At 41.6% G+C, this 13,634-nt stretch overlaps 2 protein-coding genes across 2 annotated transcripts; both read left to right on the top strand.

The window, feature by feature from the left end:
• Positions 1–83: 83 nt before the first annotated feature.
• rpl19 (ribosomal protein L19) lies at positions 84–2,515 on the top strand. The gene is made up of 6 exons (XM_047571779.1): positions 84–219; positions 587–693; positions 1,295–1,417; positions 1,507–1,627; positions 1,846–1,956; positions 2,334–2,515. The coding sequence occupies exons 1-6, from the start codon at positions 215–217 to the stop codon at positions 2,455–2,457; spliced, it is 591 nt and encodes a 196-aa protein (XP_047427735.1). The 5' UTR covers positions 84–214; the 3' UTR covers positions 2,458–2,515.
• Positions 2,516–7,372: 4,857 nt separating this feature from the next.
• Positions 7,373–13,244, top strand: st8sia6 (ST8 alpha-N-acetyl-neuraminide alpha-2,8-sialyltransferase 6). The gene is made up of 7 exons (XM_047571777.1): positions 7,373–8,016; positions 8,970–9,041; positions 9,171–9,245; positions 9,686–9,830; positions 11,510–11,622; positions 11,721–11,813; positions 11,890–13,244. The coding sequence occupies exons 1-7, from the start codon at positions 7,916–7,918 to the stop codon at positions 12,356–12,358; spliced, it is 1,068 nt and encodes a 355-aa protein (XP_047427733.1). The 5' UTR covers positions 7,373–7,915; the 3' UTR covers positions 12,359–13,244.
• Positions 13,245–13,634: the final 390 nt, after the last annotated feature.

The raw sequence follows: 13,634 nt of genomic DNA, 5'->3' as shown, positions 1-13,634 counted from the left end.
CGCTCAAGATTGCATTTGTCTGTGACAGATTTATACCTGATGTGTGTTATTATTAGGTACCTATTAGGAGTGTGAGTTGTGTGTGTGTCAATAAAACGTCCATTATGTTTCGCGATAACCCCGAGCTGTTTCATGACTAGAGATGGACTCTCCTCTAAAATGGTAGCTTCCAGTCGGTCTCTGAAACCTTCCTTTTCCTATTGAAGTAGCAGCCATGAGGTAGGACCGCTGTCGATGGCACACAAAAAGACAGAATTTAACTGTTAAAATGCACACATGTCAAGCTCAAATCACTCCACTGAGACGCCAGAGTTTGTTTATTTCTAGGATGTGAAGTTTAATCATCACTCAAACTCCATATTCCCACATTTTGACGTGGCCGTGTGTAACACGATGTAGCAGACCGAGGCCATGTTGTCAGCCGGCTGGCAGCTAGCTAGCTGTGCGGCTAACAGCCTTTTAGCTACCGAGTTACAAGATTTATCATTCAGCTGTAAAACATATATGATTTAGGTTCATGGATACGTAAGCTCGTTTTTTAACTGTGGCTTTAAAACTGACCGACTGTCGTGTGTGCGTCCTGCAGCATGCTCAGGCTCCAAAAGAGGCTGGCCTCCAGCGTCCTGCGCTGCGGGAAGAAGAAGGTCTGGCTGGATCCCAACGAGACCAATGAGATCGCCAACGCCAATTCCCGTAAGTAGAGCAACAAGTAGTTTGGTGATAATCATTGCAGCTTTGTGATTTACCGAGACAGCGATGAGTTTGTCTGTCCTGAGAACATCTGAACAAACAACGAAGCTGAGGAAAAGAGTTAATAGCAACCACATCTAACACGCGGTCATCAGGGAATCCGTTTTTAGGCATTATTTAGGCATTTGGGGACTTTAAAATGTTACTCTCTCGTCTTTAAACAGAAGACGGACATGACATGTATGAAACTGCACAGTTTGAGGCCAAAGCCCATTATGTGATCAAGTGCATATTCTCAAACTTACGTCTAGGCTGTAAAGACACACATATCATTAAGACATGAACTCCTCCAGATACCTTTTTCTACACATTGTGTTTCAAATGGCTGAGATCATTAAGTCCTACATGACATGACAGTCAGTACACTGCAGCCTATGTAGGATGTATTTCTAATTGTTGTATCATTAAAAGCTCTTTTCTGTGTTTATCCCCAGTTAAAGACTGATTTACTACTTTGACTGTTGTTGCTGAATTAACAATAGATTTGGTATTGAGATTCACTCTGCGTGTGATCATTCTACATCACATTTCCTTCTGTGTCCAGGCCAGCAGATCCGTAAACTGGTGAAGGATGGTCTTATCATCCGCAAGCCTGTTACGGTCCACTCCAGGGCCCGCTGCCGCAAGAACACACTGGCTCGTCGCAAGGGAAGACACATGGGAGTCGGTAGGTTGAGACTGTCATTTCCATAAGAGGAAAGCCTTTAGCATCTCTCTTTAGAAGTACAATTGACCGATCCCATTAATCTTTGTTAGGTAAGAGAAAGGGTACAGCCAACGCCCGTATGCCAGAGAAGTTGTCCTGGATGCGCCGCATGAGGATCCTGCGTCGTCTGCTGCGTCGCTACAGGGAGTCCAAGAAGATTGACAGGCACATGTGAGTTTATCATTTTGTGTTGCTCTCCCTCTCTTCATATTTTACAATGCAATGGAATTCATGTCTTCATAAATAATTTCAGAAGGTGTTTGGTTGTCTTAATTCTACAGCTCTTGGATTTAGCGCACATACACACAAATATTTTTATGGCCAGAATGTTGTCTCTCCTGTTTTTTTTTTTCTCTTCAATTTTGTATTTCTACCTTGTTCCCATTCAGGTACCACAGCCTCTACCTGAGGGCCAAGGGTAACGTGTTCAAGAACAAGCGCATCCTTATGGAGCACATTCACAAGCTGAAGGCAGACAAAGCCCGCAAGAAGCTCCTGGCGTAAGTTAAAACTCCGCCTCTGGTTTGATCAGTTCTACTGATTTACCCTCGGTGTGAGCTGTACTTGTACCTCACAGAGTGTTAGGAGTTTGCTTTAAATTATGTCTAAAGTGAAAGGATTTTAGAGATCAAGACCAAGGGCCTATACACACAACATGAAGAATAAGACTGAATCAGTTTGATTAAAATATAACCCTAACCCTATGATACGTAGGTTTAGTATTACCCTGTTTATTGATTAACTTAAAAAGCTGTTCACATTCATTAGATTTACCTTAAATAAGGTTTTGTGATATGTTTTATGTGGATATTAAAAGTTGAATAGACAGGAGAACTGTAGAATTTACACACCTCTTTTTTTCTCTGCTGTCCTACAGTGACCAGGCTGAGGCTCGTCGCTCCAAGACAAAGGAGGCCCGCAAGCGCAGAGAGGAGCGTCTCCAGGCCAAGAAGGAGGAGATCATCAAGAACTTGTCCAAGGAGGAGGAGACCAAGAAGTGATCTGGCTCTTTGTGTCCTGCTGTCAAGTGCTGACAATAAAAGTGTACATAAAAACACAGATGGTCTCCTGTACTTCCTTTATGATGTAGTTACTTCATTATGAGGGGTTCTTGACTTTAGAATGAAAAGCTGCAGGGCTACTTATAGGTTTATAAAAATGTATCACTTCCTCAAACAAGGTCTCAATGAAAACAAGGTTTATCCTGCTAACCACAGTAGTGCAGCACATGTTGAGTGAACAACTTATAGCAATTTAGTAGCTGAACTACACTCCACTACACTACACTTGTCATGTTCCAGAAAACAGTGTGAGATGATATGAGCTTTGTGACATGGTGCATCATCCTGCTGGAAGTAGCCGTCAGAAGATAGTACACTGTGGTCATAAAGGGATGGACATGGTCAGCAACAATACTCAGGTAGGCTGTGATATTTAAACCATGATTAGTTTGTACTAAAAGGCCCAAAGTGTGCCAAGAAAATATCCCCCACACTGTTACACCACCACCATGAGCCGTTGATACAAGGCAGGATGGATCCATGCTTTCATGTTTCTGCTGCCATCTGAATGTTGCAGCTGAAATCAAGACTCATCAGACCAGGCAATGTTTTTCAAATCTTTTATTGTAGAATTTTGTAATCTCAGTTTCCTATTCTTAGCTGACAGGAGTGGCCCCCGGTGTGGTCTTCTGCTGCTGTAGCCCATCTTCTTCAAGGTTGAACATGTGGTGTGTTCAGAGATGGTATTCTGCATTCCTTGGTGGTTATTTGAGTTACTGTTGCCTTTCTGTCATCTCCCACCAGTCTGCCCATTCTCCTCTGACCTCTCACATCAACAAGGCATTTTCGTCCACACAAAACTGCTGCTCACTGGATATTTTCTCTTTTTCGGGCCATTCTCTGTATGTGTGAAAATCCCAGTAGATCAGCAGTTTCTGAAATACTCAGCCCGTCTGGGACCAACAACCATACCACATTCAAAGTCACTTAAATTCCCTTTCTTCTCTATTCTGTTGCTCGTTTTGAACTTCAGCAAGTTGTCTTGATCTCCTCTACATGACTAAAGGCATGGAATTGCATCCATGCCGTTGGCTGATTAGCTACTTGTGTTAACAAGCAATTGAACAGGTGTACCTAATAAAGTGGCCAGTGAGCGCATCATTTCCTTAGATAATAGTAGTTTTCCATATTTACATTCTTCAAAATAGATAACCACAAGGCCCTGTTGTGTGTGATATCATTTATTGTACATAAATTTGAAATTGCAAACCATGTGACTCCAATTATCACAAGCGCTAAAAAGAAATTTTAAATACTAATTTCCTCATGTTCTTGATTTTAGAGGTGTAATTGCTAAGTAGCTGGTAAATTGTTACAAAGAACAATTTCTTAATTCAGATATTCAAAACTCTTTTTGAAACGTTTAAATAAGACATGTTGCACATACCATTTGACACTATATTATTGTTACTACCAAGTACTGACAAATTATTGGGAATTGTAAAGTAGGCCTAGTGGTTAGAAAAGCAGCTTTGGCGCCACATCAAAAGATCTTTATATTGAATAGTAATGTTGTGTTAATATAATATTGAGAAATAAGTATTTCTGCCAATTTACTGACTGTACTCAGGTTCAGATCAAATCACTTTATTTGTACCTGTAGGTAGATTTGTTTTGCAGAGGGGTGATGACATCCTTTTACATTGACATAAATATAAAACTCACAGACATGAACACGAAACATAAAGACAAATGTACGAGCTGACAATAAAAAATAATAAAAGTACACAGGCTCCACTAATAAGTATATAAAAAGGTCAATAAGTAAAGGAACGACTGTGGTAAAAGAAGTTGCAGAGGGTGGGAGTGATCATTTAAAATATTTACTCACTTATTGCAATTTTACAGAAGCATATTGCTGCCACACCAGAAAAAGAAAGACAGATGTGCTTTCGTCAACCACATCGACAAAACAAAACAAAAAACTTGGAACAATTTGTGTCAGTGACAGAAACTGCAGGCATTCTGGTCGGGGAACATCTGGAGGAGCTGAAAAGCTAACTAAAAGCTAACTTTCCTTTCAATAAACTAGTATTTTTACTCATAATATAGGAGTCTCTTTATTTAGTGTCACATCACAAACCATCATCGAACTTGTTTAGTCACGTTTCTCCACTAAATTAGTTTCAGATTTATCTTCAGAGTTTAAGATTTCCACCCTGTCTTGGTTTATTTAATTTCCTGAGGAAATGTGATGCTTTAGTCCTCACTCAAACCCCTAACCATCTTAGAGATGTCGTAACTGACGAGATTATAGTTTATTTAACTAACGAAGCTTGTGCAGTAAAGTTTGTCTCCATCTAGTGGATTTATCTGTATGATAAATATAAGAGTTAAAAGTCAGCTGAGGACATCCTGTGTGGCTGTAGTATACACGAGTCTTAAAAAAGGTCAACTATCAGTTATCACTATTATGCTCACTTTATGAGAGCACTTTAAACAACCTGCATTCACAGTAGATGCACAAACTAAACAAATATTTTTTGTATGTTACACATATAGGCAAAAGTGATCTGCTTTGTTAAACATATTAAAAATTTATTTGTGATATTTCGTAGTGGAGGCCTTATCTTGTCTTTTACAGCCATGCTAGGAAGTGTTAATTATGAATGTGCACCTCTAAGTGATACTAATACCCTGCATGTCTTAATGTGATCTACAGGCTTGAGTTGTGACGTCATTGCGCTCTTTTGGTCGTGAGTGCTTCTGAGATGAGTGCCAGTAATTCACACAGGCACAAGGGTACCACCAGGCCCCCTCCAAAGCAGCCGTGGAATGCGGAGGGATCAGCTGTCCTTTAACCACATGACCCACAGTACATTACTCAAAACAGGCTGGTACACTTAGAACTTCCCCATCACTTAAATATCCTGTGTCATTTTAAACGTCTTTAAGGTCGTTTTTTGTTGCCTGTGTGTGTTGTCAGTGCTGTTTTTCATGCTGCTTTGTTCAAAAAAATAAAGGAAACATACAGGGACAAAGAGCATCAGCGCATGTTGTTGGCATTTGCAGTTGCGTGGCTTACATCCTGTCTCCACCTTTCTTGTTTCGCAGATGATCTACAGCGGAAACTGCCACATAGCTGCTGAAGGTGGTGCTCTTAAATAAAAGAGTTGGTGAAATCTGGGGGACAATAGCATCCTTTGTACCTCTGTTCTTCTTGTGAAGACATCACATGGCTCCTTAGAGGAAGTTTCTGGCTCACCCTGGAGCCTCTCACCCCCCTCTCCATCATTGTCTGCCACTTCGGCTTCCTGTCAAGTTGAAACACACGCATGCCCTGCCATGTATCCTGTGACTCCATCTAAATCTAACCCAACAATATACCCTAAACGTTAATGATTTACTTGATGGTGATAGCTAAATTACATCTTACATTAGACGATCATCCATCGTCAATCACAGTTAGACCATAGTTCATCCATGCTGAATAATAGAGGCAAAAGCTTGCAAACACTGGGGTTGCACAATGCTGCGAAACCTGTGTTACAAGATTATAACTGTCATCTTGAAAAATCACTTCTTTGGCTTTAATTTGGTTAAATAGCTAATGGGGCCTTTGGATGGAAATGGCATGTTCCGAAATAAGCTAATGACTGACTATTGGTTGCAGGGGGAGGTAGAGGGGCGGCCTGTAATGAGGGGAAACCAGATGCTAAGTCTGGATATTTGATTTAACAGGCCACCAGAGAAGCAAGGTGTTCTTCTGGGGAGGTGGCTCCTTGTTTTTTGTGCCTACTTTCTCCACATTCCTAGCCAGTCCACAGTCCTGCTCGTCTCATGATGCGTGGAAGGTCATGCATATGTAACTCCCTGAGGGCTTGCTCTTGGGGGTTGGTTTCAGGAAATCAGGAAATGTGGGTGCAGTGATTTGCATTTTGTTCCCGCCCTGAGCAGAAGTAAAGAAGGCATGTGCCACCTTTATTGTCGCAAACACAGAGTGACCCGATTTTCTCATCAGCGAAGGGGTCACTGCATGAATGTGCGCAGGGTTTGAGGTAAAAAGCAGGTTAAGTGTAGCTTTTACTTTCCTTAACAGCCCTCTGTGCCAATTTGTTTCCGTTAGCCTGATTTTATTAGCTTATTAGACCTTCTTTGTGGATCAGTCCCCCTCTTCTGTGTGGGCACAGCGAGGCAGCCTCCACAACAAGCTTTGTGCAAAACTTTACGTCTGCCAAAAAAAGAAACCTTCCCCAGGACTCTTTTGTTGTGGATTTTTTATTTTTTTTTGTGTGTGTGTTGAGGTTCCTGTGGCACAATTCTGCTTGTAGTTAGATAACAGGCATTATCATTTTAATAGTGCTTGGGTGAAACTGGGTGTGTCCATCTGTTTGTGCGTCTTCACTGTAAAATGAACACTCCACAATTTCCCACGATCCTCCCCCTGCCTGTGTGAGTTATGGTTTTGTGCTAGGGTTGTTAGGATAGTTAGTTAGTCAGTCACCTTGGTGATCTTACCGCATTCGAAACAGGTTCTCGTCTTTGCTGTGCAGAGACTTTCCTTCCTCTTCCCCCACCTCTGAAGCACTTATCACACGATATGAGCCGATACAGCTGGCAAAACTGGACACTAGGATAAAAGAAGCTTGTGTGTGTTGTGTGTAGATAAGAGCATGGGGGTATTAAGAGTCCCTCTGATTGGATGGAAAGCCTCTGCCCCTTTCTTACTCTGCTCCATGTTGGTTTTGAACATGTTTTCGACACACACACACACACTAGTCGAGAGAAACAAACTGTGGGCTAATTCAGTACTGGGTGCTCATGTTACTGGCACCTTTTTGTCCAAAGGGGAGAGGGGCTCAGGGGGTGTGGGCGGAGGATGACTGGGGGAGGGAGGGGAAAGTAGAGAGGGGAAGGCTAGGGCTCTGGGTTGGGGGCGGAACAGAAAGAGCTCCAGTTGTCGGTTGACGGCAGAAAGTAGAACTGTGTGAACTCATGGGAAAGAGAAGGAGAGACCGAGGAAAGGAGACCGGTGGACCAAAGAGACATGACAAGGATTAAAGTAGGATGTGGACAAACCAAACAAAGTTTCAACCCAGCTGACCTGGACCCAAGCGGAAAGAGAGCGAGAACAAAGTAGAGTTTCAGAGACGACTGAGGACTTGCCTGAGCAAGAGACGGAAAGTGGAGATAGGTGAATGACTGAGAAGGCTTCCTGGCTCTCAGAACGAACACTGGAACAAGACAGAAACACTGAGTCAAACCAGACAGACAGACAGACAGACGGGAAGAGGATGAAGAGGAGGAGGAGTTGAGTGTAGAGAACAGAGAAAAGGAGAGAGAGGAGGAGGAATGTGAGAATATTAGAAGGGCAACAGATTAGCGTTTCACAAGGTGAAGCGCGAGACAGACAGAAGGTGAGGTGGCTGACGGAGGAAGTTAGCAGGAGGGGAGAGGTATGAGGGGACAGCCCTTGAAGACTCTCTTCTATTTTCTGATCACTTTACTTTTTTTGGGGAGCGTGCTGACCACTCTCATCTGGTACATTCTTGACACTAAGTAAGTATGTAACCACTAGCGAACACAATACACAGTTGAGTTTTACTGTTTGGGATGTGGGTCGAGCTGAAAAGGCATGCTGGGATTTGACATTAGAAGAGTGCTGGAAGATGCTGATATAGCAGTAGGAGAGAAACAGGAGCCTTGGGAGTTTCCACCCACGTTTTCTGCTCTCTTCTGCAGTCTTTTCCAACTTCTTTTCCACTTATGCCCTTTGACAAAAAGCCCATAGCTGTGGAAATATTAATTACTGCGTTAAAACTGATCTACAGAATCTTTTAAGTACCGTATAAAATGTCCATCAAAGTTTCTAAGATGACATCTTCTGAGATGTTGTCCTGATTGGTTTGAGGGACCAGTGCGAGAGCTTAATTTAAAATAAGCAACAAGTTGATCTTGGGTATATCAAAATCAGAAGACACAATCACATAAAAATGAAATATTGGACAATATATAACACAGTGTACTTTTGTTTGTACTGTTACGCTTTGCTACATTTGATTAGAGATAAGGAATCAAACAGGTCCATGCGTTATAAGACGATTTTAGATTTCTAAATATATTCTGTAAACTCAAAAGCAGGAAGAGGAAGACACAACTGTACAGAAACTTTCTGCAAACAGTGACAGACAGATGTGACCTGATGTGGCAAAGGTCTCTACGCGTGGGTTTGTACAGTGGTTGTTCATTTATGGTATACGAGTCTGCACTCTCTCTCAGTTACAGGTTTTTCCCTCCTCCCCCACCTGTTATTTCGTGTGTTTATGCTATATAGGGTTGGCATTTATCTGAAGGCTTGTAGATGTTTGCATGAAAACATATTCGGTCTTGATGTTTTCCCTTCTCAGTAGATATGAGCAACAGAATAAACGGAGTGAAGCCTAGAGGATAGAGGCCTCAGAGGCGGATGACTTAGTATCTTCATTTCACTATTCTGTCCTGTTTTTCCTCAGCCATGTGGAACCTCGCCAAACTCCCCAAAAGAAAAGAACTCCCCCGGCCGCCGTCCCCTGTAAAGGCTGCAGGTGAGAGCAAACTTCATCATGGCGTCTACTCCTGTTTGCTCTTTGTTTATGCCACCATCAATTCAAGTCATGTCAGCATTAAAAGAGCCAACACGCCTGACTGTGCGCTGGGATGTGTGTGCTTTGCAGGGAGGTTGTCGAAAAAATAATGAAGGGTTACTCAAACACCTGGAAGAAGCAAGAGGACAATTACTCAAAGTTCAGGTATAGCTCTTGTTCTTTTCTGTTACGTTTAAGAATGTTAAGAAGCAAATCAGTCATGCTTCCTCCTCCCCCTCCAAAATACTAACATAGGACAGCAAACTGTTGTTGCACGCACAGTGTGTCGTAATTCAGGTGGGGAGGTCCATGCAAAATGATAGTTTCAGTCCAGTTAGTTATATTTACACAAAAAAATATTTACAAAAAAGAATTGCATGAAAAGCATGTATTGCTACATGCTTTTCATGCAATAGAAGCAGAAGTGGAAACAGAAACATCCGGTGAGACACAGGAACTCACAGACGAGGTCTAAATATAGGAAGTCTAAGGTTCGCTTGAGTTATGGTTAAAAGGATTTCACTGAAAAGACTGTACGAGAGAAGAGTCTATTGTATCGGTCAAACGGTTTCACCGCTTACGTAAGTCTTTTTTTGATTCGGCAGGTATGAACTGAACCTCAAGTGCAATGGTTTCAATAAGGCCATCATTACGCAGATGAACACTCCTGTGGGCTCAAAGCTGGTTTATGACGGGGAGAAAAAGAGGACTCTCAAAGTGACCCCGGAGATTTTCAGTACCTTTACAAAGGTATGTTTTTTCTCACCCATTTCGTGAACACTAATCGTTACGTGTTGCCTGTTCGAGGTTGCAGTTGTTCCTCAAATGTCATGAGTTAAATCACGTGTTTGCAGTTTGATAAAGAGGTAAAGACAGACATGAAACAGAAAAGAGAACTTGAATCACTCTGTTCTGCATAACTACATACACACACAGAGAAACTAGCTAAAATGTACAACCCAGACTTGAACTGGGGACCTCTCAATCTGCAGTCACCTGCTCTGCCACTGACATATACCACTTTTGAAAGGCTCTCTTTTTTTTGGTGGGTTCCTCCATTATGATATGACTTAAATAAATAGCATACTTGACTTTTACAATTTGAAACCCATATGTAATAAATGATTAATGTCAATCATTAACCCAGAATGATGAGGAAATAACAGCTAAATGTCAGGAGCCTAACAATAAAGACCGCTGTTAAAACAAGACTGACAGAGAGACAAACATTCACACACACATCTACGCACAATAAACCTAACAACGTTGCACGCAAGCCAGAGTAGTTAAAAAATTAAAAATGACATAATTAAAAGATACCAATAAAATAAAAGTAAAAATGTAATAAAATAAATTAGTATAAGAAAAAAAATTACAAAATTTGCAACGTCAAGAGTGTTCACCAGTTAGATGGGTAAAACTCCTGTGACAGAAGGTGGTGCAGATACACAGAGCAGGTTTAGCTTGTTTTACTATAATGCTGATATGATATAATAATATATTCTTGTTAATTTTTTTTTAATTTTTTTTATTCTTTTATTTTGTGATTCCAAAGACAATGGTGAGATCAGACAACACAACCATGTATGTAGTATTAATAACTGCCAAGATCTGGTTAAGTTTTGGTGAAGTTCAATGATAGTCCACAAGCTGATCATCATGAGCTTTAGGGGGCATCCAGAACTGAACTAGGGACCTAGGTTGTCCACGAACCGAAGGGTTAGCGGTTTTGATCCCCGGTTCGAGTGTGCCATATGCTGAAGTGTCCTTGAGCAAGACACTGAACCTCCAGTTGCTCCCAGTGCAACTGGGACTGGTGTGTAAATATCTGTGTGCTTGTGTGAGTGAATGGGTGGATGATACTTTTACTTTTATCTGACTGTCAAAAGCGCTTTGAGTAGTCTACCTTTGAGTAGGTAGAAAAGCGCTACATAAAAGCAAGGCCGTTTACTATAGTCAAATGTTCTATCACTGAGCAGACAATACTCTGTTATTACCAGTTCATATCTCTGACACACCCTGGTCTATTTCCCGTTCCTGTCGTAACAGGTTGATCAAGTCCGTACTAAATCTCTGCTTTTGTTCAATGTGGTGGCGATTTTGAATGAATTCCGAGCACTCATAGTCAAGAACAAACATAAATATATTGGTGAAGACACCACATTGACAGCAAGCCAAAAAACGTACACCACTACGCCCACCAAGATATGAACGATATTTCTTTTTTACCACCAAACGCTGTCTATTGCTATGGGTCCTATTTGGTTATTTAGAGGAGGGAATGGAAAACATTTGCAAATTAAATACAGATTTTCTCCCACCACATAGGGATTTGTCTTACACAACACGCAAAAAAAAAGAAAAAAAAAGAGAGTAAAGTGTGTTATGTTATTATTTTGTCACATGTTTTTGGCTGATGTTCATTTCAGGACCATCCTTCCTCAAACAAAACTTGGAAAACTTGTGCTGTTGTTGGGAACGGTGGGATCTTGACAAACAGCAGCTGCGGGAAAAGGATCGATTCAGCTGAATTTGTTATGAGGTGAGAAAGGTGTCCCGCAGGCAGTGGTAATCAACGTAATCAAATCATTCTTGTGAAAATTCAATTCACTTTTTATGTCGTCTTTGTTGCTTGTTCAGGTGCAACCTTCCACCTTTGCAAAATGGATATGAGGAACATGTTGGCGTCAAGACTAACCTTGTAACTGCAAACCCGAGCATCATGCTGGACAAGTGAGCAAGGCAATGAATGTGTCAACTCAGTCTCTCAGTTTAGTCTGGTTGCTTCACAAGATCTGATTATTTCCAGGTATGGGGGTCTAATGGGAAGGCGGCGTGCATTTGTAGAGGGTCTGCGCACCTATGGCAACTCCATGCTGCTCCTACCTGCCTTCTCCTATGGCCACAACACTCCTGTGTCTCTGCGGGCTCTCTACACCGTTGAGGACTTCAATAGCCCCATCCGACCTATGTTCTTCAACCCTGAGTACCTCGGTAATTTGGCCCGCTTCTGGCGCAGTATGGGTCTGAAGGCAGCCCGGCTCAGCACTGGCATAATCATGGCCAGCTTCGCACTGGAATTCTGTTCCGAAGTGAATCTGTACGGATTCTGGCCATTCAGCACTCACCCACACGACTTCCGTGCCCTCACTAACCACTATTACGACGACAGACAGACTAAAGTAAAATTCCACGCCATGCCGGTGGAGTTTAGCCTCTTGGTAAAGCTGCACAATGAGGGTGTGCTCAGGCTTCACCTGGGAGACTGTGAGCCTTAGTTCCTAGGGAAGAATGGCAGCTCATAGAGTAAAATCAACCAATCACATTGTATACACTTTTAAATGAATGAGCAGTTTGTCTGAGGGAATGGACTGACAATGCACGAGTGTCAGCCTTTCTTAGCATATGGGCCATGAAGACGTTTGTAATTAAATCCAAATGCAACAACAGGAAGACTTTAACCGTTTTTGTAAATAGTCTTCCAGTGCATCTCTATTTATTAACTAAACCTTCCAACTGATGTCTGTAATTCTTCTAATAGGATGCCTTTGTTGGGTCATCCTAACCTCGCCTCATGTTAATTACTTATGACTTATGAGATTTTTAGATTTTAAAATCGAGCTGAATGTATTTTGAAGTATCAAATACCTCCTTTCCTCTATGATGGTTGGGCTTGAATGCATTTAACCACTTAAAAATATTTTGGTAATAGTGAAGGGTAACTTTGGGGTATTCATTTTTTATTTGGGGACAAACCATCATGGCTGCATTCTGGGGACATGTGGTGACGCTTTGAGACAAGGACTGACCTGAGACACTACAGAGAGAAGGAAGAATTTTAACACCGTGACCATACAAGGACAAGTGCTTTACTGCCACAAAGTGGCAAAACTGGTACATGTGCTAATTTACATAGTGCTTTTAAATGTGCAGGTTCAACTGACTATGTGAGAAGAAGCCGTTAATGAACTGTGCACTTTTTCATGCTGACACTTTTGTATTTTAACAGTGGTTTTTGACATAGACAGAGAGACAATGTACAAGATTTAGACCAAACTCTTGGTGAGCCAGTTGTTGCTATTCTCAGTGTAATTTTGTTTTATTTGTGGGCAAAGCGAGGTGAGGTCCGAAGTGAAGTGAAAGTAAATAAACATTTGGAAGTTATTTGCATCTGTGGCTGCCGTTGAATTCACTTGTCTAACCAGGCAGCGAAAGCTCTTCCCAGACGTCTCATTTTGCATGATTTAGTGTCTCTAAGCCATTAAGTGGACAGGCCCCGCCAAGATTTGTCATTAGAATGCAACAATTCTCCTTACAAACAGTGTGTTCAGCCAAGTCCGGGGCACAGTTTGTGCTCAGTATTCATGTTGTGACTAGAGCACCATATGATACAGTGATTTAAAAGAATTTAGCATTTTATCCCCCGCTCTTCTTTTTTATGACACCTGACATAACATCATGAGTGTTATTTACGTTCATTATTAGTCCTCATATTTTTTATTACGTTCCTTACTGGTAATATTAACACAATGCATTACACACAGTTACCATGGG

This window comes from Mugil cephalus, chromosome 20, assembly GCF_022458985.1.
Source record: "Mugil cephalus isolate CIBA_MC_2020 chromosome 20, CIBA_Mcephalus_1.1, whole genome shotgun sequence".
NCBI lineage: Eukaryota > Metazoa > Chordata > Actinopteri > Mugiliformes > Mugilidae > Mugil > Mugil cephalus.
This window is presented reverse-complemented; position numbering and strand designations above follow the sequence as displayed.

What these genes read in the sequence shown, in the direction of transcription:
- st8sia6 (XM_047571777.1), top strand. Translation starts at nt 7,916, where the DNA reads ATGAGGGGACAGCCCTTGAAGACTCTCTTCTATTTTCTGATCACTTTA. An exon ending in TTTTCAGTACCTTTACAAAG is followed by an intron (nt 9,831 to 11,509) that starts GTATGTTTTTTC and finishes TGTTCATTTCAG; the next exon opens with GACCATCCTTCCTCAAACAA. An exon ending in TCAGCTGAATTTGTTATGAG is followed by an intron (nt 11,623 to 11,720) that starts GTGAGAAAGGTG and finishes TTGCTTGTTCAG; the next exon opens with GTGCAACCTTCCACCTTTGC.
- rpl19 (XM_047571779.1), top strand. An exon ending in GGGAAGACACATGGGAGTCG is followed by an intron (nt 1,418 to 1,506) that starts GTAGGTTGAGAC and finishes AATCTTTGTTAG; the next exon opens with GTAAGAGAAAGGGTACAGCC. An exon ending in GCCCGCAAGAAGCTCCTGGC is followed by an intron (nt 1,957 to 2,333) that starts GTAAGTTAAAAC and finishes GCTGTCCTACAG; the next exon opens with TGACCAGGCTGAGGCTCGTC.